Genomic DNA, 26469 nt, shown 5'->3' on the forward strand with positions numbered 1-26469 from the left:
TGGGCAGAGAGAGAACATGAGATTTGATTATTTTCATTCTTGTATGACCTTTATTATTCTTAGAATTGATTTGCTACAAATGGATCCAATATTATTTTGCTAGCCCTGTTTACTTGTAGAGCTCTCTTTGTAGTGTGCAATCTAGTGTGCAGTCTGGGGGCATGAGAGAGAGAGAGAGAGAGAGAGAGAGAGAGAGAGGGGCACTGCTGATATATCTAGGTTAAGAAACTGCTATGACACAATCATTCTCAAATATACACTTCCAAAATTACATGCCACCCGTAAAACAAAGAAAAAAAAATAGTCGGAAAGTGAATTCAACAAATGATTCCATAAATGCAAAAGAAAATACGACAAAAACGAATTGCAGGAACTACACCTAAGCAAACATCTGGAAGGCTGCTCATAATAGAAAGGAATATGAACCTTTCATTAGGATGAACCTGAAAGCGCTTCGGGCCGCCAGTCGGATTTCTGTGCGCTGAGTATTCCTAATTGGTCTTTTGAAAAAGTCAAACGAACATCCCAGTGCAGGGATTTCAATAAGCTCACAATTTCGTCCACGACACTAGACTCATCACGAACTATTAGCTTACCTCCCGGTCTTACTATCCGATCAATCTCTGCCATCACGGGCACGATATTGCACCTGCAAGTGTAAATCGACTCCCATTTATCACATGAACTTTGAATTACAAATGGAAGAGAAACGAATAATTAAAAGAAAGTGATCCCATTTACCTTTTCTTGAGGTTTGAGAAGAGGTGATCAGCGTGCAAGAGGTCATAGGATCTTGGGTATGTACTGAAGGATTCACACCAATCATGGTAAATACCGAAAAGACCACGCTCGTAAATGATGGGAAGCGTATCCGGAGAATCAACGTTTACCACATTCATAACCCACACTTTGAGGTCATTCAACGCCGCTGCAAACCTGTAACCTCTTGGTGAGTGGAAGTAGCATAATACCTAAAAGCTCCGTTCCTTTCAACGTAAAATGTAAAACAAATTTTATGCCAGTATAAAAGTGGGCGTACAATATGTTTTACACCCATGTCACATTGAAAGAAACAGAGCCAAACAGAATTCCGACATTAAAGGAGCAGCTAAATCAGATTTCTTACCCCCCATAAACAGCCCTCATGTCCATAACGTTTCTCACGTTCGCCCAACTAATACCAAGTCCACTGAGATATGATTTGCTCACGACTCGCTTCCAGTGCTCGTAATCTGCTATAAAATCAGCAGGAGCTGGTTTTCCATAGACTCCAGTCTGGGTGTTGTTTAGCCAGTATGGAGGCGACTGCAGCCTCTGTGGCCATTCCTTAGGCCATTGCGAGCCCCGTTCAGTAGGATCAACTGGTACCTTGTGCATACAAGTCTGCAGAGGGACATACCTGAAAATGGAAACCCGATTGAGTTGCATAACCTTGACAGCACTAAACTGCCTGCAAGACTGTAGATTAAAATAGGACAATGATAAATTTGCACCACCTGTAAGATAAGAGCGAAAGTGCTTGTGAGAGAGAATAAGTTAGTCTTTTTTTTGTTCCTGATGTTCTCGTGGGAATTACACCTACCTCTCCTTGCCCCTTGTAGGGCTACCATCCCTGGCAGAGAGAAGGGGATCACGCTGGCCCCCTCTGGCGTACTGGGACTTTCCGGCCATCCTCCGGTGCCAGAAAGAAAATAAAGGAGCGAGGCGGAAATCGGCACGTGCGTGGAGGCTAGCGCAGGTAAGCTCACACACGGGTCTGAATTCATATGTCGTACTCTATCATTGGCATGGGCGGCATCGATTCATTCGATTACGTTAGTAGTAGAGTATACGCCTTTGTTCCTTTAATAAACACCCTAATGACAAACTCAACTTTGATAAACACTCACCACCCGTTTAAAGGATGATATGTGGCAGACTTTAACGCTTTTTAACGTGAAAAGGATGCGAGTTATCCTACAGTGGGTGCGAATTTATCTTTGCCCTTAAAATATAGGGAAAAATACACTTAGACCCCCTGTGGTTTCTGACACATTCAACTTAACCCCAAAAGTTTAAAAAGTTATAAGTAGACCCCCTTGTGGTTTCAAAACGTAATAAGTACACCCCCACGCTGGACCCCTCTGGCGTACCGGGACTTTCCGGCCATCCTCCAGTGCCAGAAAGAAAATAAAGGAGCGAGGCGGAAATCGGCACGTGCGTGGAGGCTAGCGCAGGTAAGCTCACACATGGGTCTGAATTCATATGTCGTACTCTATCATTGGCATGGGCGGCATCGATTCATTCGATTACGTTGGTAGTAGAGTATAGACCTTTGTTCCTTTGATAAACACCCTAATGACAAACTCAACTTTGATAAACACTCACCACCCGTTTAAAGGATGATATGTGGCAGACTTTTAACGCTTTTTAACGTGAAAAGGATGCGAATTATCCTACAGTGGGTGCGAATTTATCTTTGCCCTTAAAATATAGGGAAAAATACACTTAGACCCCCTGTGATTTCTGACACATTCAACTTAACCCCAAAAGTTTAAAAAGTTATAAGTAGACCCCCTGTGGTTTCAAAACGTGACTAGTACACCCCCTCCATCAACTGTCTGTCAGTTTAACCTGACGGAAAGACTAAAACTAACCATGGTTAATATTTTGAGGACAGAAATACCCTCATTTGCAGAGGGATTAGGGTTACACCATTTCCCACCGCCGTCGTTGCCCCTCCGGCCACCGCCTTCATCGCCACCTTCGGCCACCTCCGCCGTCGCCATCTCCGGCAACCGCCGTCACCTCCACTACAGACAATCGAACCCCACCCCACGGCTACATCAAACCCACATTTCAAGAAAAAAAAACTTTGATAAAAACAAAAAAAATAAAGCCCTAAAACATTAGGGTTTTTGTGCAAATCATTATAATGATGTGAATGAAGACAAATAAAACTCCTAAATGGAGAGTTTATGTTGATAAATCAACAAGGGTTTGAACCAAATCCCAATTTTTAGTTTTCACTTTTCAAGTATGAAAACTCCGTCCAGTTAAAAAAACCCCAATGAAACCACAGGAGGTCTACTTGTAACTTTTTAAACTTTTGGGGTTAAGTTGAATGTCTCAGAAACCACAGGGGGTCTAAGTGTATTTTTCCCTAAAATATAATGAAAAAAAGGAATAAGCAATCAACATACCAAGCCGCACTGGGATCATCATTCTCCTCGCAAATAGGGGGGTTGTTACGCTTTCTGTTATTGAAACATTCATTGGAGACAGGTTTGCGATAAATTGCAGCACCAACAGAATTCAATCTGTCTTTCTTGATTGTGATAAGATCCCAACACATCGATCTCGTAAGAGATGTCATTTCTGAAATGATGAAAGATTCGTCTTTTTCAGTTCTATAAAATCCAATGCGTATGAAAGAGAATAAATGCTGAAATCCTACCTTTCCATATTTCAACATCTTCTTTCAGTTTCTGATAGACAGGAGTAGCTGACCAGACAAAATAACCACCAGGTCGTAAAACACGGTTCAGCTCCAGAAGAAGAGTACCACCTGCAAAAAAAGTTACAATCTATGTCACAATTATCGTTCTCGGGAATTTCTCGTTAAGGGAAAATATCAGGATACAATAAAAAAAATTATTTTTTTGGGTTTATATCGGAAAAAAAAAAGATAAAAATAAAATTGTTTAAAAAATATATAAATAAATAAAATTTAAGAAAAAATATAAAATAAAAATATCGTAAAAATATCAGGATAATATCATGATATACACGATCTATTATGATAAAAATGAAAATATCTATATATTTTTAAAATCTCAAGATTATTTTGGAATTTTGCTGTTCTATCAAAATGTTGTGATAAAAACGCGATATTTTGAAAAAATCAGAGATATTTGTGACAAAGGTTACAATGTCCTATCTGTCATAAAAAAACGTGAGCAGGATGGAAGAATTATCGTAGAAATTGATGAAATATTGATGAGTTGAAGCCAGAAATAAAACCTTCGGCATGCCAGGGAACCCTACAACGAGCACAGTGTACAATATCAAAGACCCTGCCTGGAAATGGGAGACGCTGGGAACCCATAACAGCAGATATTGCTGGAATTCCCCGCTCGAGGGCAAACTGAACTTGAGCCTCATGCTCATCTTTGGGTGCAAAAGACATAGCAATGACGTCTTTCTCAAAAAGAAAACCACCAAAGCTTGCAACACCACAGCCAACATCGAGAATAACACGAGTGTGTTTTCCCCATGCAATCCGAGGAACAGCCTGCAGCCAAAGGCCAAGACTTTCAGTTAGTAAACAATAGAATCACACCTGAGCCATTGTATTGAAAGGGTACTAAATTCCCACTTTTAGAAGAGATCACATTGGCTGGGTCAAATGATACAGTGAACAGATTTCTACCAAGAAAGGTTGAATAAACAGAAAACATGGGGAAGTCATGGGTGAAGGTAATAAGTCTGACGTTACTGGTAAATATACAAATGAATCAACAATGTGAACCCCACAACTGGCATGTATTTATCATGTTCTCCGAAAGCCTCTCTTTTATGGACCCGCTGAAGAAATATTAAGATATATACAAAGAATTTTCCGTTACAAAACCATTCTTATGTCAAAACCCAAAAAGTGATAGATTTACAACATATCCAGAGTGCATAGTCAAGGCTTCCTCCGCCGTAGGGTCGCATTTATTTAACAAGCCAAATGGACTTGAATCTCACCAAATCAGAGGCCTATTTCTATTGCAAATACAGTTCTGTTCTCTTGAAGCATATTCCAAGATGAGATTTTTGTTTACCATTTTCTTCTTTTTAATGATTAGAAACAAATGTTTTTATTGAGAAGATAAAGAAAATACAAATGACGCCATGTTGGTATTAAGAAGAAACTGAAAAGCACACTTTTATCTTTTGACAGAATCCTAATCAACGTCAAAGTTAAGTCCATCAATAAGAATGAGAATATCATAATTTTACCCTTTAAGAAGATCAAGGATCCAGCCTCACTGAAAGCCTTGAAAACTCATTAATCACAACAGTCGGAAACTAAAAAACAAAAAAAAAAAAACAACCTTGCATCATCGCTGAATATAAAAGTTTGGGCCTGCACTTTTGAGAACGCAACCATTAAAATACAACTTAAGACACCTCTATAGTGGAGCTTTCTACCTTTCAACTTGTGCAATAAACAATCAAGGTTTTAAATTTCGGTTTCGGATTCAGGCTTCAGAGAAACGGAAATATTTCACTTTCGAAATGAAATTTTGGCCGAAATCTTGTAATATCACGGAAACATTTCGGTACAAAATCATAGCCGAAATCTAGGAAAGATTCTTCACCATTGATTTTTATTTTTATCTTTGTTATTTTTTTCAGAAATATCATTAAGAAATCTTGTTCATGAAAAATTTCTAAAGGATTCATTAGCCGACCCCAACTAGTTTGGGACCTGTGTTGCATGGATTCAGATTTCTGTGTCAGGATCCGACACGGATTCGAGGTGTCCGATTCGGCAGACCCTAGAAAGTAAGATTCGGATTCGGTAACTTCTAAATAATTTAAAATTAAAAATAATAAATTTATATGAGTAAAGTGTTCTGAGCTCGAGCTGAGAAACACTTTCCTCTCTCTCTCTCTCTCTCTCTCTCTCTATATATATATATATATATATATATATATATATATATATATATATAGAGAGAGAGAGAGAGAGAGAGAGAAAAGTGTTGGTGAGCTTAAGCGCACCATTTTTTTGGTGCGCTTAAGTTGTTATAACGCCTCCCATTGGTGCGCTTAAGCGAGACCCAAACATTTAAACGAATGGGAGGCGTTATAACAACTTAAGCGCACCAAAAAAATGGTGAGCTTAACGCACCAACAGTTTTCTCATATATATATATGAGGAAAGTGTTTCTACTCGGTCCCCTAGATAAGCTTATCTACTCCTCCCTTTAAAAAAATACAGTGGGCCCACGCTGTTTGGATGATCCAAAGCATTCATTTGATAGGTCTTAACATAGATAGGGTGTGCCCAAAAAATCAGCACCAAAGGGTCATCCTAGCCCTTCGTTTTGTAGTGCCTTGTGGTGCCCAGAATGGACACATATAAACGTCCACGTTTATATGCGTCCATTTTGGACACGGTGTGCCCAACAAAACGAAGGGCTAGGATGACCCTTTGGTGCTGATTTTTTGGGCACACCCTATCTATGTTAAGACCTATCAAATGAATGCTTTGGATCATCCAAACAGCGTGGGCCCACTGTATTTTTTTAAAGGGAGGAGTAGATAAGCTTATCTAGGGGACCGAGTAGAAACACTTTCCTCTATATATATATATATATATATATATATATATATATATATATATATAGAGAGAGAGAGAGAGAGAGAGAGAGAGGGGAAAAGGATTGTAAGCTCGAGCGTACCAACCTTATGGTACGCTCGAGTGCCCAATCACATGGGTCCCACATTTTTTGTGGTGATCCAAAGCATTCATTTGCAAGGCCCTATCATAGATACGGTGTGTACCAAAAATCAGCTCCAATGAATCATCCTAACCCCTCCAAAGTGGAGGGCAAAAATGGGCAGATTTGTGGACAAACAGTGTCTGTCCATTTTGACCTCCACAAATGAATGGGTTAGGATGATCCTATGGAGCTGATTTTTGGTACACACCCCATCTATATAAGGGCCTTTCAAATGAATGCTTTGGATCATCCTAAAAATGTAGGCCCACATGTGATTGGGCACTCGAACGTACCATAAGGTTGGTACACTCGAGTGTACAATTCCTTTCCTCATATATATATATATATATATATATATATATATATATATATATATATTCACGAAAATTTTGAGCGTCGAGGGTCGAGTTTTATTAAGAGAGTCGAAGGAGGAGGAAGCGGGTAGAGGCGCTAGGGTTTTTATTAAAAAGTGTTTTTATTAAAAGAGTATGGCTTGTGCTTTCATATAAATAAAGTTAAGAAGAAAACACACTTAAAAGGAAAATATATAGGATTCGCATTTTAAAAGGGCAACAATGAGTCGGATTCGCCTGAAAAAAGAGGATTCGTGTGGGACACAGCTACGACAAGAAACTGGGTGTGTCCCAAGCAAATCCAAGTCCAATTCGGGTGCAGAGACGTGTCGACGCGGATTCGGAATAGGGGGGCAAAGAATCCATGCAACACAGTTTGGGACAAATGCTTAGTTCAGTTGAGTTGAGTATCTTTAAGTAATCTTGTTACTCTTCTCTTTTCTTCGAGTGGAGTTGATATTTGTTAGGTTTTCTGTTGAAATTTCGACATTTCGATAGAAACTTCACTTTTTTTAAATGAACAGTTTCATGTTTCACATATTTTTTTTGTAGGTAAGCTGGGATAGAACCCTCGACCTCTAGGTCAAATAACAAAGCCTTGACCATTGAGCTAGAGGCTCAATCCCTATGTTTCGCGTTTTCATCCAAAACATTAAAGAAATACACAAATTTCGGGCGCAATCAGGTATTTTTCTAAATGGGAAATGATATCACAACTACCGTATTTTGATGATCGCACTCCTCACTTTATTAAGAAGTACAGTATGGCACACACCATATGATGATCCAAACCGTCCGTTAGATGGGCCACAGCCTAAGTAGGATGTGCCTCAAAAATCATTTCCATAGATTGATCCTAACCCTCCGATCTATAGAGGGTTAGGATCAACCCTCTAACATTCAGTCCCTCTATAGATCGGAGGGTTAGGATCAACCAATGGAAATAATTTTTGGGGCACAACCTACTTAGGCTGTGGCCCATCTAATTGACGGTTTGGATCATTTTATGGTGCGGGCCATACCGTACTTTTTAATAAAGTGAGAAGTGTGATCATCAAAATACGGTAGTGGTGATATCATTTCCCATTTCTGAATCCATGTAGATTTCGTTTCGATAGCAGCCAAAATCGAAATATTTTGGCCGAAAACGAAATGGTTCAGCCGAAATCTAAATCATTGCAAACAATGACATGACCGCTTTGTAATGTCATTAAACTTCTTGAAAACCACCACCCGTTAAATGATAATGCTTGAAATCATTTTCTGACCCTAAATGACATCCACTAGCTTCCATCCTACCAGAAATATCAAAGAGTCACTGATTCAAGACCAATGAGGAAAGGAACTAATGCTTGGCTCTTCAAAGACAAAACCAAATATGATCAAAATATAGGGTTTAGGTAACTTTCCAAAACTAGATCAGATCTAGACCTTCTAAACGCTTCAAAATTCACACTTAGGCTTAATCTCATCCAACAAAGTAGAAATCAATCCCATCCGCTAGTTGGATCCTGAGACCATCTGATGTTGAGCACTAGAGGAAGCAATGCTCAGTATTGGTATGACAGGACTTGAGATCGGAAACCAGTTCTTCTATGGTGCTCTGTTCTTCTATGGTATGCTCAGATACTAGCTATTCAAAACAGAATAGAAGAGAACTTGTCTTCAGTTCACATATTGGCAGTTTCTTCAGGTCGTGGTTCAGTTCATAACAACATTGAACTGGACTGAAGCAACAGTCCACATCTCCACGGTTTAAATGTAACAGCAGGTTTCAGTTTCGGTTCTGGTCGCAAATTCAGTCCAGTCTACTTTAGGTGCTACTCAGAGCCTCAGCTCAAAACAAAACTGAACAAAATTTTGAAGTAAGCAGCCAACAGTTCCGGACAGATATAATGACAGCTGTGCTGGAAACTATTCAGTCGGTTTAAATTAGCTTGCACTCAGAGATCCACAAAATAAAAACTGAACTGATTTGGTGACAAATTTCACTGTAGGCAGAGGATTGTTCCCAGCTTCATCCATGTTTTGTTCAGCTCATAACAAAGTAAAGTGGTTACAGTCCATATCGTTATCTTTGGAATCATTCAGATCTGAATCTTTCGTATTTGCAAGAGGTGTTTACTTCAACGAGAGAGTTGAGAAACGGAGATGAAATGCCTGCAGTCCTATCCCACAGTTTGAAGCAGTTCCAATCCAAACTAGCCAAACCAGTTCCACCGCACAAATCAGTTCAGAATAAAACTGAAATGTAGATTCACGGCTGGTCATGGGCTTGTAGGAACAGATTAAGCTTATAACATAACTGACATTTACAACTAAGGGATCTAAACTGATTCAGATCAGTTCTGAGTTGTGGTAGAACTCGAAAGTAGCATGTCTTCAAAAAAAGTAAAATTTCAGGTAGGGCAGCAGTTGCAATAGAGATTCAAGGAATTCAGTTATTCTACTCAGGGGCGATGCCAGAAATTTTGCACAAGGGGGGCAAAAATTGTAGTAATTTTTTATCTATCTTAAAATTAAGATAGAAAAAATTTCTATCTGAAATTTTGCACAAGGGGGCAAAAATTATAGTAAATTTTGCACAAAAAAGGGAGATAAAAATGGTAAAATTAAAATTTTAAACTTATTTTCTATCTTAGGGATGATTGGAAAGAGGGGCATATTTTTTAAAAAAGGGGGTAAGTATAAAAAAAATTAAAAAATAAAGGTATATTTTTTTTTTCTAAAAAATAAGGGGGGCAATTGTCCCCCTTTCCTCTCATGTGGCATCGCCCCTGATTCTACTGATTTACGGAATTGAGATCAGATTGCAAGATACAAAATATGGTTTAAAAACACCAAACCACAGTCATTTTCCTGAACTGATTTGAAAACCTTCTTAGTTTTCTGATGAACGGCAAGTAGGAGAGAATTTGAACAATTGCAAGAAATTCAGTTCAATTCTGAATGAGATTTATCAGATATAATCCTGTAACCGTCTTGAAATCTGGTGGAAAATCAAAATGAGCACGAAGATCTGAAATACGCTATGATTTGGCCGACACTTCGAATTTATTGCTGACTCACGTGTCCTGCCGTGTCCGACACGATACGCGTGTCGACACTCCTTTGGACACTTTTACTTGTATTGCTGGAAGTGTTAGACTTAATGTGGGTGTGTGGACATGTTTTTGTACCGTTTCGATTGTGACATTTTGTTTTTTTATTGAATATTGTGTTTACCTCATTTAAACAACTCGTATCCATGTCGAAACTGGACAAACAAATCCATATCCACAAATCATGATTACATATACTTTCTATTTTAGCCGTGTCCCCGTTTCGAAAGTTTAGGGGTTTGCCGTGTCCGACACTCCGTGTCTGCATCGACACGCGACTTTGTGTCCGTGTCCACAAATCATAGGAAATATGATAATCTCCAAAACTAGTGTTGCTAAGAAATTCTTAATGTAGCGTATGGAGAATTAGACCTCAGTTCAGAACATAGCTGATCTTTGTTCAAATCAGGACCAGCAATAGCTAAGATCTGATTTAGTTTGTGGCTTCAAGAAAATTTTCAAAAGCGGAGCAGCTCAAAATTTCTAGATCTGGAAACTTGCCTTAACAGTCAACATTGAATTCCAGAACAAGTAAACCTTGAAGAAAAGAATTCTGCAGAAAAAATAAAGGATCTTGAATTCAAAGGATAGATCTAAGAATTATGGAAGATATATCACATTGCAACTCAAATTCAGCAAAGAGAACTTCTAGAAATGAGAGGAAATAGAAATAAATGGATAGAACATGTTTGGAACAGAAATTACAGAACTGTAATTCAGGAAGATAGAATGATTACATTCTAAATGACAAGATAAAATCTTGCACTGGACAAGATGGAATACTAGAAAAATATGATAATTGAAGATCTCTTATTCCAAGGATCTCTCAACTCTTCATCCATGGAGGGAAAACTCTACCCCAAGAGTTCCAAACTCTCCAAAAATCCCAAAGCTTTTACAAATTCAAACCTAACTATCCTCCCCAAGGATCTCTCAACTCTTCATCCGTGGAAGGAAAACTCTACTCCACGAGTTCCAAACACTCCAAAACTCCAAAGCTTTTACAAATCCAAAACTAACTAAATGTTACCGTATGTGGTCAATTTCTAGTTGAGTTTCATGGATTTCAATGGATGACAACTCATGGCCAGCTGTCATGTCAGCTAAGGGAGAAATCATCCGTTCATGAGGTAGAAAGAGTGGCCAGCTAAGGAGACAGCTGATGTAGGAGCATCCCCTGGAATCTCTACATTGGCCCTTTTCATGCTCATTAGCATAGTTTCCTACTTTATTCATAAGTGAGAAACTAATGAGCTTAGTCATTTTCCTTTCTGTCATGCACTCAAGTGTCAGTTTAGGCAATTTGTATTGTTTTTGTCCTTTTAGTCATTTTGTCAATTAGTAGGGGTATATGTGTCATTTCCATTATAGGGAAGCCTATAAAAATGTCATTTCCTACCATTTTGCATTAGAGTTTAAATTTTGAAATAGAATTTTAATTTTGAGTCTGGTAGCCAGATTAGATCTAGCAAATTACATTTTGGAGGGAAATTTTCCACGTGAAAATTCAGCCATTGAAGGACGATTTCTTGAGCTTGGAGATCAAGCCCCATCTCTTCTTCATCAATCCATGAATTGCAAGGAATTCCACCAGATCTGATCCTTGGTGTCTCCACGCCAAGACCTAGCAAGAGTTTTTGTTCGGATTCAACAAGGAAGAAGCTGCATCAAAGGATCAAATGGAAGATTGTCATAGCTGCTGGACAACACAAGAATTTCATGAATGTTGTCTTAAAAAACCTTTCCAAGTTCAGAACCTCCTCAGAAATTGTTTCGTACAGATCATCTGATTGACCTATGTCATTGTGCTTGGGAATGTCGCTGAATTCGATTGTTCTCTGCTACACGACCTGTGTTCTTCAAGATCTCTATAAGTAAGAATGCCTTCGTCTTATTTTACATTTCTTTACCGGTTTGAGCTCCAAAGGTCTGCTACTGTTGAAAAATCATTTTTAAATTTGATAAGAGCTGTGAATTTTCATATTTCTCATTGTGCTTAAGAGACAAGCACGGATTCATCATTCCTATATGACTAGGGATCTGTTCATGCTAAGGCTCCTTGAGAATTCTAGAATTTTGGCATTAACTCCTCATCAAAGAGAACTGGTAAAAACTGTCAGTAGTTGCAAGAACTTTTAACCCCTATGATTGTCGCCTAAAGGTGTCTGTGTTTGTGAAAATGAGATACAGCTAAGGATTCACAAAGGTTTGCTAAGTATAGATTCCTAAGTTGTACACCACTCTTGGACTGAAATTCATTTACTACAGAATTAAATTTTGCCAGAAAACATCACATTTGAACAAGAGTTGAACAAGTCGGTAACTAAATAGTCACCGACTAAATAGTTTAGCCACCAACTAAATAGTTTCCCAGGCATGCCCCTCCCTTCTTGCAAAAATGGTGGCCTTTAGGTTCCATCAGTACCAGTTTGTTGGAGGAGCTCTTCCCACATCAACCGATGAACACCCAAAGATCTATAGGATGAAGCTCTGGGCGACGAACGAGGTTCGAGCCAAATCCAAATTCTGGTATTTTCTTAGGAAGCTCAAGAAGGTTAAGAAGAGTAATGGCCAAGTTCTTGCAATCAGTGGGATTTTTTAGAGGAAGCCTACCAAGATTAAGAATTATGGAATTTGGCTGCGTTATCAAAGTCGAACTGGTTACCAAAACATGTACAAAGAATACCGGGACACTACTCTCAATGGTGCAGTTGAGCAGATGTATAATGAGATGAGTTCTCACCACAGGGTAAGGAATCCATGCATACAGATCATTAAGACAGCAACCATACCCGCAAAACTCTGCAAGAGAGAGAATACCAAGCAGTTCCATGATTCCAAAATTAAGTTTCCCTAGGTCTTCAAGAAGGTTAGGCCACCAAGTAGGAAGCTTAAAACCACATATAAGGCATCAAGGCCCAATTTGTTCATGTAAGTTTGATTAGGGATCTTTGTGATTTTGCATTGCCGGATCAAAATAGATGAGGAGCTACAAAGTTTAGTTGAAACAAATTATCTGGAATCTTGTTTTTCCTGTTATGAACTAATGTTATTTGCTTGTTATTATGTTTTGATGACGTTTTGTTTGAGACTCTTGTGGACAGGATGATGGGGGCATAACTTGGGTTTTTGTGCCTAAAAAAAAGATTAGTTCCAGGCATGAATTGCTGCCTTACTGATTGAAGGACTAATTCAGCCTATTTTCTCGGTCCAGATCGTAGTTACTCATTCCATTTCTTGCTCTAGTACATAGGTTTTTCTTTTCTAAGCCTCAGAGATTGCAAACAATATGATCTCATTGGAAATTGCCAATTGGTTCGCAAATTAAATCCACTGAGATACTTGCATTGTTAAATGGGTTTGTGGACAGCTTTTGTAATTCAAATTGACAAAACTCTTGCCGGCTGATTAGGTATAAGAACTTGCCTTATGCTCATCTGAAATTAGCTATACGTTCTGACTTCAGTTCGCATTACATAATTACTTGTTTAAAAGTTTTGCACATCTGTTAAATGTGGAATGTTCCCTAAAAAGCTGACTTCATTTAAAGTCCTAAGCTAACGAGTATAACATATCTGGGAATCGATCCTCCTCTGTATTCTGTGACACAATTTTCCAGATTTGATGCTCTTTCGTTTGCTTAAAGATTGTGATTTGAGTAAGGAAGTTATAAGGTGAATTGACTGGAGTTGCAAGATTGCCTTGAGATGAACAGAACCTTTTCCTTCTACCTGAGAGCAACCTAACAATTGACACTATTCTCTATTATTGACGCTTATAACCGAAAGTATTTGTTGTCCAGAGAATTAAACCAAAATTTAGCGATTAGAATTACTATAGAACCCTACTCCATTGGTGTAATTCTGCTGTCATCTAAGCTTCCTTTGTGCCCAACGGACCATTGGGTAACATAGCTCCACCCCCACACTAGAGCTTCGCTTCCGCAACCTTACCATGCAAATTTATAATGCACCGAAAGTGGTATCAGAGCTTCCCTGTGGCTTCACGTGCATCACCGTCTCATGAACGGCTCATCAATTGATGATGTGGCAAGTCCTTGCAAGCAATCCTTCTTCATATGTTGAATGTGACGTGGCTACTACCTTTCCCTTTAGCTTTTTGTTATGCACATACCCAATACTCCAACCTTTCTTGAGAGTTTTTGGAGTGCCTTAAAGCAGTTTATTTCTTCCACCCTTTTATTTAACAACTACTCTAATCTTTGCCCTCAAAGTCCTCAGTCAACAATCTCCCCCTTGATTGGAGCTTGTCCTCAAACTCACTTCCTTCTCAATATAAGGGGTTAGACACAGACATTAGGGATATTAGGAATGTAGTCCCATCAGGTCCTCAGCATACCTGGGTCAAACACAAAGTTCTCAAGTCATGTAAGGCCACTGCCTAGTACATCCTCTAACTGCCTGGAAGTCCCGACGTCTGATCTGGTACGTCTTTCAGGCTCAATGTTCAAAAAAGACATTCCTTTCATCCTCAGCATTGAAAGAACTACGCATTGTTGCCCTTTCTAAAGTCCCATGTTGTTTCTCATCTATTGTCTCTCAGTCTGCACTTTAATCTCCATTAGTTCTTCATCAGAATCTTCTTGTTCTCTTGTTGTAAGCACCACAATGGCAATTGAGATTTCTGCCTTATCTTCCTCACTATTGAACTCTTCAAAAGGCTCGTGATGGGGGAGGGCGTATAAGTCTCTGAGCCTGTAGTCTATCAACCTGCTCGATGACAGAATCAAGATCAACTTTTCATCTTTCATTCTGAGCCTTCCATTCATTGCGGGCCTATTCACTCATTAAATAACCTTTGTATGTTCAGGTATCACTATCATGGATGACAGTATAGAAAAGTCGTCTATGAACCGAAGAATCTCTCGATGGGATTTGATTGAAAAAGATCTCATCAAATTCAAATATTTAGAAAGACGCTCGCTACATTCAGAGTTGGGAAAACCACTCATTCTACCTCAAAAAGTTTGGATTCTTTTGATGAAGACTGAAGGTTCAACATAAAACTTCTACGTGTTTGGACAAGACATAAAAGAAACACATCTGAAAATTCTGGAATCAAAGCAACTGATCTTAGAAGTAAACTGGTTATTGTTGTCCAATCTGAGCCGATATCATGTATTTCAATCAATTAGATGCATCCGGATCCTTACAGGAGTGAATTAGCACCGGTTGGCAGGATGTTCGTGAGATTTATTTTTGCTCTCAGACCTGAAGGAGCAGAACTGTATTAGAATTGAATTTGAATGATTTTTTTATGTGAATATTGGTCTGAGATATACAAATCAGATTCAAGAATTCAATCTTAGGACTGAATTAAGTTTTAGAAGTACTAAGTTGTTGCGCATCAGTCCCAATCTAGTTTTACTTGGTTCACAATCCTCCACATCAGATTTGGTCAGAGGAAGGCTTAAAGGAGGGAACTGGCAGCTGCAGATAGAATTTTTCCTTCCTGATACAAATCTTATCTGATATACAGTCATTGACAGATTTGTAGCATTTCAGGAATAGTCAACATGCTCTCGAAGAGATATCAGACTTCTGAAAACGATGAGAGAACTCCGGCTCCATGTGAAGCCACATGGGCAGAGATCTTGGCTTTACAACAAAAGGATTGACAAGGGGAAGGTAGAAATCAGCGAGGAACTGAAAGAGCAGAAAGCTCGAAGTGACAGTTAGAAAGCTCAGACCACATGGGCAGAGATTTCGGCTCTACTCAAGAGGCTTGAACAGGGGATGATAGAAATTTGCGATGAATCAGACTAATGGACAGAAAGTTGAGCTTGATTCCATCATCAAAAATATTGACTGGTCGCAAACTCGAAGATTTTTCCCCCACCCAGTGGACCCAATTGTTCCATCAACATGATTACTCTTCTACGATGAGCCACTTCCACAGTCTTTGACAGAATTTGCTACTAAGGGTTCACAAACCATCAAACTGAGACCAGCTAAGAACACCTGGAAGGTCAACTTTTTCTGGTAAAGAATACATCTGATTAAACAAAGGGACTTCCAATTAGTGGGAAGAGGTACTTGATAATGACATTACATGATCATGAGGCTGAAAATGGTGGTAAGACACCACAGAGGCTGAAATGGATGCATAAAATAAGACTGAGAAAAGAAAATGGGGAAATTGATGGATATACCACAGGTTGCTGGAGTTTCAAACTTTCAACTGCTGAATTTGTTTTTGAGCCGAGCATAGACGACAATGTGTACCTAGTTGAGCGACCTGAAGGGACGAGCGCCACCAATAATTCTAATGTTCAGCATCTTACACCGTATGTTGCAGAGGATGCGAACTTAAGGATAAGCTCCAAATGAGAGGAACTTGACATTGATGATGAAGAAGAGAGAGAGAGAGAGAGAGAGAGATGAGGACTAGACCTCTACAGAGGAACTTGACATTGATGATGAAGAAGATTTGGCAGTTTATAATGAAATAATGAGTCCTAGAAGCACCCTAAGGCCCTCGAGATCTGATAGATTGAGGTTGAAGTTGAAAGCTTGAGCACCACATGTGCCAAATGAGCAAAGGGATTCAAGTGGATGTCACAGTTGCCATACCGGCCATAATATGTGCCGGAATTTCAGCCATATCATCCTTGTATGATGAGCTAACTACAAGTTGGCATAACAGCTAGACCTTCTTGCCACATCAGACAATTAGTGAGCTGGATGTGAGTTGTACACGAGCTGTCATAACAGCTGGCTTTGAGTTGGTAGCCACATATGGATGAGAATTCCTCTATAAATAGAGGTGTGTTATAATTTTTCAATCTATTTCATAGTTTTCTAAGTGGAGAGTATTCTTGGAGAAGTTTCAGGTTGAAGAGAGTTCCTCAATGGGAAGTTGAAGTTCTCTTCAATAACTTGCTAGCATTCCTTGATCTGTTGTTTTTTAATATCGTCATGGTGCAAGATCATATGTTTTACAGTTTACTTATAACCGATCTTTCATTTTGGAGTTTCAGATTGCTGAACTGAGAGTGTTATTCATTCTCAGCAACAAGCTCTGGATATTGAACACAAAGTTCAGATAATATTGCTGTTTATCTTCTAGACCACAGAGTCAATCAAAGTGTTTACTTGTCTCATAGATCATGAAGTTCAGTTCAAACTGTTACCAAACAGTCGTCTAACTCACAGAGTTCCGATCAGTCTGTTTGTTGTTTGCTCAAATGATTTGGTTCAGTTGCTGAACTGTTTATATTCAATTAGTGTCTGTGTTCCCGGACACAAAATACAGATCTATCTGTTTACTGTTTTGAACATAGAGATCTGTTCTGTTTTCTATGTCTGTCCAGGGGTTCTTCTCCAAACAGTCAAGTGCTGCTTTGTTTTGACCTGAAACATGAGCTCTTGTCGTCGAGACTCGCAAGTTACTGTGAACCTGCAAGAACTTTTGCTATTTATGATCTGAAAACTCAGAACAGAACTACTGTGATCTGAATTGTCCTGACATCAAATTTCAGATCAGTATTTCTTTTCACAAACCTGAAATTCTACTACCTGCAAACAAAATAGCAACCTGCAACCCAAGTTGCCTTGCTGTTTGTATTTGAATCATGAGCCTCATTTGCTGACTGATTGGGGTTTCTGTTTGACATGGTTAATCTCAAAGCAGAAGGCCTGGTTTTGAATGGACTCTATTACTTCTGGTTTCACGAAAATCAGAAATTTCACATGAGATCTGCTATCTTCTGGTAAAAAACTCAGACGTGGTAAAATTTAGATCTGCCCAACAACCCTTTTCACTTGGTGTGCCTCATCTGCTATAGGGGAAACTCAGTACCTCTTAATATTCCAAAATAAAACGATCCATAAAGTCCTAGGCCAAGCTTGTTTGATGCACTACAGTTTGAAGTTGCAACTTCAGAGTTGGAAAAAAAAACACTCGTTTTACCTTGAAAACTTTAGATTCTTTGCATGAAGGATGAAGGATCAACATAAAAAAAGCTTCTACTAGTTCGGACAAGACATAAAAGAAACACAGATCGGAAAATTCTGGAATCAAAGCTAGTGATCTTGGAAAGAAACCAGGTGTTGCTGCCCTTTTCTGTGATTTGGTCTAATCTGAGCTGAGATCTCTATGCCTGAATTCAGTTTTGGAAGGGCTAAGTTGTTGCACATCAGTCGCAAAGCAAGTTCTATTTGGTTCACAAAACCTCCACATCAGTATCCGACCCTTTTGAAATCACAGGCAAAGAGCTATGACAATTTGTTCCTTATTATGCCTCAATTTATGACATTTGGAATGAGCGACACTTACGAATCGTCAAAGACAAGAGTAAATCCATTGCCAAGATTATAACGGAAATTAAGTTCAATCTACTATCATGGGCCAAAGTTAAGTATTCCATGAAATCATCAGCATATAGTATCACTTTTGGTAATTGGAACTCGATTATTTGAAAAGAATTCCAAGCAAATTACCAAAGTCAAATCTTCCATGAAATCATCAGCATCTAGAATCACTTTTGCTAATTGAAATTCAATCAATTGGGAAAGAAGTCCAAGGAAATTAATTACACCCTGGCGCGCTCTAACGATGAGATCAGTCTGAATTTTGATGGATGTCCTAAATGAAAAAACTCGGCCCAGGAAATATTGGGGGAATTTATGTTTGTCTGCAAAAAAGCCTGGATAGCTTACGGGTTTTGCTTGGCATTTGGGCCTCATGTCAGCAAAACCCCTTGTTTGGTTGCCAACATAGCATTGACATCCCTGGAGTCTACCAAGGATCTCTTGGTTAATCATTGCATGTCTGCTGATGTCTCACCCTTGTCCCGTGCCTATGAGATCCAAGGTAAAATCTACAAAAAGGTGAAATTTTGCCCGGATTTCTTGGGAATGATGCTCTCTCTCTCTGTATATATATATATATGTTGGTAAAGATGCCCCATACCACTGCTCTACAAGGTTGACAACCAAACACTACTTACTACTATTCTACAAGGTAAGTTCCATGTAAATCCAATGCTTGTCTCCTCCCTGTTGACTACTTACACCACTAATCTACGACCAAACAACCATGCCGAGGTGCTCAAATGCTACTCCGACCCTAATGGGGAAATTGATTCTAGCAAGGAGGAGGCTAGAACTCTACTATTGAGCCTGCACATTTTTATGGAATCTTTTTCTGATACACTAATAACTAAAAACGACTCAAGTAATGTCATTTCATGTACTTTCAAAAATCAATTGGCTCGTGGCGACTCGCACCAATCATCTTGGAGATAATTTTAAAATGTCTTCTGATAAATTCATAGTTAGTGAACTGCCCAGGATCATCAAATGAAGAAGCCAATCGTTAACCACAGTTGATAGAAGCACTGTGGTGATTAGTTATTTTTTCCTACTGGTTAACCGCAGTTGTAGCCATTTTCCCCTCTATGTGGACATCCAATCACCTCATGTCTTTAGGTTAAACTAAAGTTTCTGTTCTCAAAAAAATAAAAAATAACAAAAAAAAAGGTAGGGAATTGTGTCATAGTGAACGATTTTCAAATACCGTGGAGTAGTAAAAAGCAACACGCAGTTGCAAGGCTTAATGATGAAGAAAAATAGAGAGCTATGGCTTCTACTTACTGTGGAGATGATTTGGTTATGAGAGTTGTTTCAAGAAATATGTACGCTTTCACAGGGACATGCAAAGGTATATTGTTATAATCACAATGGAATTAAATTGTCAGAAAATCCAATGTTTCATGCCAGAATGAAGCCTAGAGAGATTGATTTACATCTTTTTAAAGAAAGAGTGGAGAGCAATGAAAAAGCTCCTCCTTTTGTCGAAACCAAAAATAATTTAGCAGACATCTTCACCAAAGCGCTTATAAGTTATCGACAATCAGGTTTGACTGACAAGCTTTACATGTTTAGAGGAATAGTTCAGCTTGACATGAGATTCTTATAACAACACATACATATACATGTCACTATTGTGTATATGTCATTAATTGTAGACTGTAATTTAGTGTGTTTGATGCTATATATAATTGCGTGACTACGGTTATGAACACCATCATAATACATTCTAAACTCCACAACCAGTTTGGTCTCTCCCCTCACTTATCTTTATCTTACCTGACCACTCACTTATCTTTATCTTACCTCTCTCTCTCTCTCATTATTAATGCAGTTTTAACACTAGATCCTTAAGAATTATTGTTGGTAGAACATCATCCATTCTTATTATCCAATGCATACTCCATTCGGCCAAAAACCTCATCTATGAAACCATGCTATGAATTTTGCAGTGAACAACTAATCTGAACAATGAATCGTGAGAACCACGAGATGAAATCATTGGTTCTCAACAGTGAGCATTAGGAAGGGAATGAAAAGTTGGTAAATAGTACAGGCTAAAATGTTCTTGGTAGATATAACTGGCCTAAATGTTCTACGTTATACCTGCTTGGTCCATCATACATATGCTCTGGATGATATGATACCAATCTAGAAGTGAGGACTTCTAAACTATTAATTGATGATTCATCTACCCATGTGAGTCAAACTGACGACGAAAAGAGGGAATACGGGAAAAGAAAACTGAGGTGTAGAAAAGATCCATACATCATATTCTGGCAGCTCCTTTCATAGTTTTATCAATGACAATTAGAAATTAAAGCAAACCACAAAACAGCAAATGCAAACGCATTTACTGTCCTACCAAATGTTTTTCAACCTGCATGATATAAAAGAAAACCTTTCAAATCTGCAACAATACCAGGCAAGACTCAGAGTAAGCTATTTTTATTCATTAAAATTGAATCCAAATAGAAACTAACGTTTTAGTCAGGTTTCTAAGAGTCAATCTGGTTCAAATGGATCTCGGCACAAAAAAAAACTACTAATTGAAACAAGTCCTAAGCTATGATTTGTGGACACAGACACGAGTGTCGGGTGTCGACACGGACACGGAGTGTTGGACATGGCAAACTCCCAAAATTTAGAAACGGGGACACGGCTAAAATAGAAAGTACATATAGTCATTATTTGTGGACACAGATTCGTGTGCTAAGTTTTGACACGGATACAAGGTATCTGACATGGGAATCCCTAAATATCTAGAAATAGTGGCACAATCATACACGTACACACATATAAAGTTACTGACACTTCTAGCAGTACACTTAAAAATTTCTAAAGGAGTGTCGATATAGGTGGACACGACACGACACGACACGTGTGCCAACAATAAATTCGAAGTGTCAGCCAAATCATAGGTCCTAAGTAGGAGAGCAGAAAAGGTTCTCATTCTAACTATAGTCCATTTATGCAATTGCACTTGATGTCAAAAGAAGAATAACAAGGAAGCATGAGATGTATATTCTGGCAGGTCCTTTCATAGTTTTATCAACGACAATTAGAAATTAAAATCAAACCACCAAACAGCAAATGCAAACACATTTACTGTCCTACCAAATGTTTTTCAACCTGCATGATATAAAAGAAAACCTTTCAAATCCGCAACAATACCAGGCAGGACTCAGAGTAAAGCAATTTTCATTCATTAAAATTAAATCCAAATAGAAACTAACGTTTTAGTCAGGTTTCTAAGAGTCAATCTGGTTCAAATGGATCTTGGCACAAAAAAAAACTACTAATTGAAAGAAGTCCTAAGCTATGATTTGTGGACACGGACACGAGTGTCGCGTATCGACACGGACACGGAGTGTCGGACATGGGAAACTCCTAAAATTTAGAAACGGGGACACGGCTAAAATAGAAAGTACATATAGTCATGATTTGTGGACACAGATTCGTGTGCTAAGTTTCAACACGGATACAAGGTATCTGACATGGAAATCCCTAGAAATAGTGGCACAATCATACACTTACACACATATAAAGTTACTGACACTTCTAGCAATACACTTAAAAATTTCTAAAGGAGTGTCGACACAGGTGGACACGACACGACACGTGTGTCAACAATAAATTCGAAGTGTCGGCCAAATCATAGGTCCTAAGTAGGAGAGCAGAAAAGGTTTCTCATTCTAACTATAGGCCAGTTATGCAATTGCACTTGATGTCAAAAGAAGAATAACAAGGAAGAATGAGATGTATATTCTGGCAGGTCCTTTCATAGTTTTATCAATGACAATTAGAAATTAAAATCAAACCACCAAACAGCAAATGCAAACACATTTACTGTCCTACCAAATGTTTTTCAACCTGCATGATATACAAGAAAACCTTTCAAATCCGCAACAATACCAGGCCGGACTCAGAGTAAAGCAATTTTCATTCATTAAAATTAAATCCAAATAGAAGCTAACGTTTTAGTCAGGTTTCTAAGAGTCAATCTGGTTCAAATGGATCTCGGCACAAAAAAAAAACTACTAATTGAAACAAGTCCTGAGCTATGATTTGTGGACACGGACACGAGTGTCGCGTATCGACACGGACACGGAGTGTCGGACATGGGAAACTCCCAAAATTTAGAAACGGGGACACGGCTAAAATAGAAAGTACATATAGTCATGATTTGTGGACACAGATTCGTGTGCTAAGTTTCAACACGGATACAATGTATCTGACATGGAAATCCCTAGAAATAGTGGCACAATCATACACTTACATACATATAAAGTTACTGACACTTCTAGCAGTACACTTAAAAATTTCTAAAGGAGTGTCGACACAGGTGGACACGGGTGTCGTGTAGGACACGACATGACACGTGTGTCAACAATAAATTCGAAGTGTCGGCCAAATCATAGGTCCTAAGTAGGAGAGCAGAAAAGGTTTCTCATTCTAACTATAGTCCATTTATGCAATTGCACTTGATGTCAAAAGAAGAATAACAAGGAAGCATGAGATGTATATTCTGGCAGGTCCTTTCATAGTTTTATCAATGACAATTAGAAATTAAATCAAACCACCAAACAGCAAATGCAAACACATTTACTGTCCTACCAAATGTTTTTCAACCTCCATTATATAAAAGAAAACCTTTCAAATCCGCAGCAATACCAGGCACGACTCAGAGTAAAGCTATTTTCATTCATTAAAATTAAATCCAAATAGAAACTAACGTTTTAGTCAGGTTTCTAAGAGTCAATCTAGTTCAAATGGATCTCGGCACAAAAAAAAACTACTAATTGAAACAAGTCCTAAGCTATGATTTGTGGACACGGACACGAGTGTCGCGTGTCGAGACGGACACGGACACGAGTGTCGCGTGTCGGACACGGCAAACTCCCAAAATTTAGAAACGGGGACACGGCTAAAATAGAAAGTACATATAGTCATGATTTGTGGACACGGATTCGTGTGCTAAGTTTCGACACGGATACAAGGTATCTGACATGGAAACCCCTAAATATCTAGAAATAGTGGCACAATCATGCACGTACACATATATAAAGTTACTGACACTTCTAGCAGTACACTTATGCTCTGTTTGGTTGCCAGGTTTTTTTTGTTCCTGGGAGTTTCATGGGAGAGTAAGTTAAATTTTGGTCCCATCCCATGTTTGGTTGCCTTTTAACACTAGGTTTATTTTAATCCCACTCTTGTAATGATTACTTGTGGGGTGAATTTTTTAATCCCACTTTTGTAATGATTGCCTTTTCATCCCATCCCAAGATATCCCCAGGAACAAAAATAAACTCAGGAACCAAAAATAAGCTTGAGAAGAATTTTTTTCTACCCAACAGTTCAAGCAACCAAACAAAGGTTGTTTTTTTTTCCCACCATATCTCCCAGGGTATTTTTTTCTCCCACATAACCAAACATGGGATTTTTATTTTACCAGGATACTTCTAGGACTTTTTTTTTCCCACCTATCTCCCAGGGTATTTTTTTTCTCCCACATAACTCCCAGGAACAAAAAAAACCCGGCAACCATACAGAGCATTAAAAATTTCTAAAGGAGTGTCGACACAGGTGGACACGGGTGTCGTGTCGGACACGACACGTGTCAGCAATAAATTCGAAGTGCCGGCCAAATCATAGGTCCTAAGTAGGAGAGTAGAAAAGGTTCTCATTCTAACTATAGTCCATTTATGCAATTGCACTTGATGTCAAAAGAAGAATAACAAGGAAGCAAAGAGATGTATATTCTGGCAGGTCCTTTCATAGTTTTATCAACGACAATTAGAAATTAAAATCAAACCACCAAACAGCAAATCCAAACACATTTACTATCCTACCACATGTTTTCAACCTGCATGATATAAAAGAAAACCTTTCAAATCTGCAACAATACCAGGCAAGACTCAGGGTAAGCTATTTATATTCATTAAAAGTAAATCCAAATAGAAACTAACGATTTAGTCAGGGTTCAAAGAGTCAATCTGGTTCAAATGGATCTCGACACAAAAAAAACTACTAATTGAAACAAGTCCGAAGTAGGAGAGCAGAAAAGGGTCCCATTCTAACTATAGTCCATTTATGCAATTGCACTGGATGTCAAAAGAAGAATAACAAGGAAGCAATGATATTCACAATTCCAATTCCAATTCCAATTAATTAAAAGTAGCAGGTACTATAATCAACAGTCCGAAATGTGAGAAAGTTTCACCTGCTGAATGAAATTAATGTAATGAAGTGCGCCATGTATGAATTGGGTCCCACCACCAGGGAAGGTGAGGTATTCTCCCATGACTTTCACCCAATTCTGATGCCCCTTCACAACTGCGAGCTTAGTATGCGGAACATTTTGATACCATATCTGCAATACATGCACAAGAGAGAAAAATCGTCAATCAACGATCTCAAAGAAGCCGATTGATCAACAATTGAGTGCATTCTCATTTCTTTACCCTATCTCTGCTTTTAGGCCACTCAATGGATTGCCTATAACCCTTGGGAAGGGGAACGAGGCACGATGGTCCCTCTTCAGGACAATGTCTCTCTCGATGCTCAAAGTGTTTCGTGCTGTGAAGGTGTTTGAGGGCCTTCACATTATCAAGACAAGGAATGTAGTCTGCTCCTGCAGTGACATTACAAAGCTCCCAAGTGTGCTCGTGATATATATGAGCGCCTTTGCCACCGCCATTTCTACTATGTGAGGCCTTCTCCTGGTGCCTCTCCTTTTCATTTTCAGATTGGTCGGCCTGTGTCGACCAAGACCCTTTTTGCTTTTCGCTTTCATTCGAGATCTCTGACTGAGCCCCATCTGGAAATGAGTCGCTCGCATTCAGATCGGTGAGCTTATCGGACTGTTGTCCTTCCTGGTTATTATCTGTCTCATCTTCCTTCTGTTGGGATTCATGATTCTCGCCGTCCTTCTGTTGGGATTCATGACTATTGACTGTGTCATTCTCTTCATCTATTAATTGGGACTGACTCTGGATCTCAGTGCTGCTATCCTCTATCCGTTGTTGGGATTCATGATCATTTTCACCTTCATTCCCCTGTTGGGATTCCTGTTGATCCCCATTGCTCTCACCCTCCAAGCCTTTATCAAATTGCTCTCGATTCTCATCCTCAATCTGTTGCTGTGGTTTTTCTTGGTTTTCGCCATTGCTTTTGACCTCTCTCTCTTGCTCCGACTGCCCTTGCTCTTCTTGGTTGCTTATACCATCTCCCTCATTTTGCGATTGGTGTTGTCTATCATCCCTATCATCCAATCTTACAGATTTTTCCTCGGTCTCCTCATTTGTTTGCTGCAGATTTTCATCACCTGCTTCAGATTGCTGCTGTTTTTCGACATTTTCTTCAGTTTGATGTTCGTGTTGGCTTTCTTCACTTCTTTCCTTAGTTTCTTCCTCTACAATTTCTTCTGTATTCTGCGTCTGCGAATTCTCATCAGAAAATGAAGATTCAGATTCCTTCCCTTGATCTTCCTCTGCAGTAGTCGTCGTCGTCGTCCTAGACTCTTGATCTTTCTCTGTTTCATCTCTCTCATTTTCTTGTCCTCCCAATTCTTTGACAAGATCTGAAACTTGTCCAAGAAGGTTGTTCCCATTGTTAATCTCATCACTGGGAGTATCATCAAAAGTGGTAGAATCATCATCCTTAGAAGTGGTGGATACTCTAGAGGCGGTAAACAGAGAGGAGGTTGTAGGTTTGCGGCCAGGGATAAGGGAGGAAGTAGAGGAGGAGGTAAGCATCCACACGCCGAGAATACAGAAAGCCACAAAAACAACAGTTGTAACAGTGGAGATATATGAAGAAGATGAAGAAGAAGAACGCTTACCCGCTCGAGGATTCTTCCCCAAACCCGCCATCTTGTTCTTGTTCGAAAATCCCTCTTTCTTGAACAATTTGAAGAATTTGAAAAGTGTGAATCGGACCAAAACCTACTTTGAAATGGAGATGTGTCAGTTGAAGAGATATATTCAACTGAGAAAGAGAAGGAGATCAGGGTGATGAGATCCTGTATACTCGGAGCAGAGAGAGGATCAGAGCGCGAGGTGAAAAAGTAAGAGAGGAGAAACAAGGGGACGGGCAAGAAGGATGTAGAATCGGACCAAAACCCACTTTGCAAGTGGCCGTTGATTGTCACCTCGTATTTTTCTCTTTCGTCTCCATTTATTAGTTATTGATGTGGTGT

At 39.0% G+C, this 26469-nt stretch overlaps 1 protein-coding gene and 1 pseudogene across 1 annotated transcript; one reads left to right on the forward strand and one right to left on the reverse strand.

Moving 5' to 3' along the window:
- Positions 1–212: 212 nt before the first annotated feature.
- Positions 213–26469, reverse strand: LOC143886371 (putative methyltransferase PMT25). The gene is made up of 8 exons (XM_077390311.1): positions 24734–26469; positions 24493–24642; positions 4003–4273; positions 3437–3547; positions 3183–3357; positions 1127–1399; positions 742–936; positions 213–649 (listed from the first exon to the last, which is right to left on the reverse strand). Exons 1-8 carry the CDS (start codon positions 26141–26143, stop codon positions 433–435), a joined length of 2802 nt encoding a protein of 933 aa, XP_077246426.1. The 5' UTR covers positions 26144–26469; the 3' UTR covers positions 213–432.
- Positions 12332–13072, forward strand: LOC143886372 (large ribosomal subunit protein eL20 pseudogene; annotated as a pseudogene).

The sequence above is a fragment of the Tasmannia lanceolata genome, unplaced genomic scaffold (assembly GCF_043159265.1).
Source record: "Tasmannia lanceolata isolate RefF3 unplaced genomic scaffold, GAP_Taslan_0.1 ptg000011l, whole genome shotgun sequence".
Taxonomy (NCBI): Eukaryota; Viridiplantae; Streptophyta; class Magnoliopsida; order Canellales; family Winteraceae; genus Tasmannia; species Tasmannia lanceolata.

Coding starts and splice junctions, on each gene's coding strand:
- LOC143886371 (XM_077390311.1), bottom strand. CDS start 26,143: ATGGCGGGTTTGGGGAAGAATCCTCGAGCGGGTAAGCGTTCTTCTTCT. Junction 3,358..3,436: donor AGATGTTGAAATATGGAAAG/GTAGGATTTCAG, acceptor TCATCATTTCAG/AAATGACATCTCTTACGAGA. Junction 650..741: donor TTCTCAAACCTCAAGAAAAG/GTAAATGGGATC, acceptor TTACACTTGCAG/GTGCAATATCGTGCCCGTGA.